Here is a 2,387-nt window from a genome sequence, read left to right as displayed (position 1 = left end):
CTTCGCGTGTGCTCCTGCTGGCCACACCACTACACGCGCTCACATGGGCCTGGCAATCACACGCGCCATCCCAGCCTTGGTGATCACACATGCCATCAGCACCTGTGCTGGCACCTATCACACGGTCCACTCAGATGCCGTCGTGTTCGGTGCCTAAAGCTGGGCGCTGCGTAGGGGCGCCACGCACACCCATCGCCTCGGCACTCTCTGTGCACCAATGTCTTAGTCTCTTGGAGGGATGCCTCCCGCCCCACGCCCCGCACACGCGTTCTCCTTCAGTATTGCACGCATGCGGCACACACGCACAGCCGCGCAGCTCACCCGCACAACTTTGCACGCAGCGCTACAGCACTGCCGCACATCCTGTGCATCCCAAGTACGCGTGCGGCGCTTGGAGCGCACACGCGCTGTGGGCGGCTCTGGCTCACGCACCCAGCACTCGCGGGCCTCCCCTAATCTGCCGTGCTTGAGCGCCAACGGGCATGCACACCATTACGGGCGATGGCCTAAAAGATCAAGCTCGGGCGTCACCACCTGCAGTGCGTGTTCGTAGTAGTTCACACTGATGTCACAGTTAGCACGCAGGCCTCTATGGTGGAATGCCACATACTTTGGGGCCTTACACAAAGACAAAGATATATGCATATCGGAGATGGAGAGATAAGTAAATCAGACATATATGGAGAGAGGTATATCATAAAGAGAGATATAGTAGGTATATCAGAGAGAGAGATATATATAGTTATATGAGAGAGAGAGATGTATATCAGATACATATGTGTGTCAGAGACAAAGATATATGTATATTAGAGAGGGATAGATAAGTAAATCAGAGACATATAGAGATGTATATCACGGAGAGAGATTTATGAATATCAGAGAGGGAGAGATTAAGTAAGTTCAGAGACAGATAGAAGTAAGTGAGAGAGAGAGAAAGATAGATATATCAGAGAGAGAGAGAGATGACCTAAAACTCACTGTGAGAGGCAGGAAAGCGGCTAAGAAGTCAGAAACTCGGCGCTGCTGCCATGGCGTCGACTTGCGCGAGGTCCGTCAACCGCGCATCGCTGTCTTCGCTACGTTCACGCATCAAAACACGGATCGCGGCGGAGCTGCCACGCCGAGAACCCTCTCAATCCGGATTTTCTCCTTCAGTATCGTCCTCCCCCAATCGGCGCCCCCTGTTCTTGACCAGGTTACTCTCCCGCGCTCATCAATCGGCCTCTCACACTTTTTTTTCCCTTAATTTGTTGAATTTTCTGCTTCATTCTTACCTAATTGCCTTGTTCTTCAAACAATTTTGATTCCTTGTTTCTCCAGGTGCCCCCCCGAATTGGGATCCGCTTTGATGTCCCTTTTCCCTCTGCACAGCGCTGTAGCAGCTGCGAAGTTGACATCTTGCTTGAGCGCGACGTCCCAGGAATCAAGAGCGTTCGCACGGGGTACGATCTGCCGTGCCTATCCCGGCCTCTAATGCCGTTGTTCGCCTCGCATATCAGTATTTCCGCTCTGTTCCTCTCGTGAGTAGCTTCGTCTTCCTTTTCTTTTTTCTCTGAATCCGCGTCTTCTTCGCGAGATTCATTCAAATGCCTTATGGAAGTTCCATGAACTGGAAATTTCCCAACGATTTGTCATTTTATCTTTGCGTAATCGGTATGAACATGTGTAGTATGTATGCTTTCTCATTGTGGTTTTTTTTGGGCAATGATTTCACTGGGGATTCGGGATGATGAGGCTACCAATGCTGCAAATTTGATATGATCCAACTTCAGTTTGATGCGATGCATTAGAGCTTGAAATGTTCCGTTTTTTCTAAGGATCATAAACCTGTTTGCTCATTAGCTCTTTGTTTGGTGTAAGAATCATTTCCACGCCGTCTTAATTTTAATTACTGTTTTGGTTAATGGTTTTAATTACGCAATGACATCTCCTGTTTTTTTCTTCAGAGGTTGGCGTTGCAGGTCCGAGGTGACTCAGAGGCGCACAGGCAGAAGTGATTTCTTTGCAAAAATCAAAGATCGAATTTTGTGATGTGTTCATTATCTCGATTAAGAGTTTCATCAGACAGAAAAATCTATTCTTCAAATAGAAATGATATTTTTTTCTTGTCGTTTCAAGTTTAACTTATTTGTTACCATCAAAGGTTCATACCCTTCAGTCGAATTTATTCCAATCTAGTTTGAATTTTATTTTTGCTATGCTAAGAAGATAATACGAAGAGTCTGGGCGCAAAGTACGACTATGGCCGTGGAATTTTCCTTTGTTTTCTACGTCAGTCTGGCTTCTAACCCTTTGGAGCACATGTCTCTCTCTTAATTAATAGGTATGTGAAATCTCATCTGGCCATGTGGAGAGAGAGATACATATCCCATAATCAATAACCTTGT

The 2,387-nt window shown here is 47.0% G+C and overlaps 1 protein-coding gene across 1 annotated transcript; it reads left to right on the top strand.

Moving 5' to 3' along the window:
• The first annotated feature begins 958 nt into the window (after window positions 1-958).
• On the top strand, window positions 959-2,123 carry LOC144716757 (uncharacterized). Its single transcript, XM_078592000.1, has 3 exons — window positions 959-1,195; window positions 1,321-1,442; window positions 1,947-2,123. Exons 1-3 carry the CDS (start codon window positions 1,029-1,031, stop codon window positions 1,970-1,972), a joined length of 315 nt encoding a protein of 104 aa, XP_078448126.1. The 5' UTR covers window positions 959-1,028; the 3' UTR covers window positions 1,973-2,123.
• Window positions 2,124-2,387: the final 264 nt, after the last annotated feature.

Source organism: Wolffia australiana, chromosome 2, assembly GCF_029677425.1.
Source record: "Wolffia australiana isolate 7733 chromosome 2, ASM2967742v1".
NCBI classification, from domain to species: Eukaryota; Viridiplantae; Streptophyta; class Magnoliopsida; order Alismatales; family Araceae; genus Wolffia; species Wolffia australiana.
Note: the sequence above shows the minus strand (reverse complement) of the source record. Positions and strands in the feature narration are given on the sequence as shown.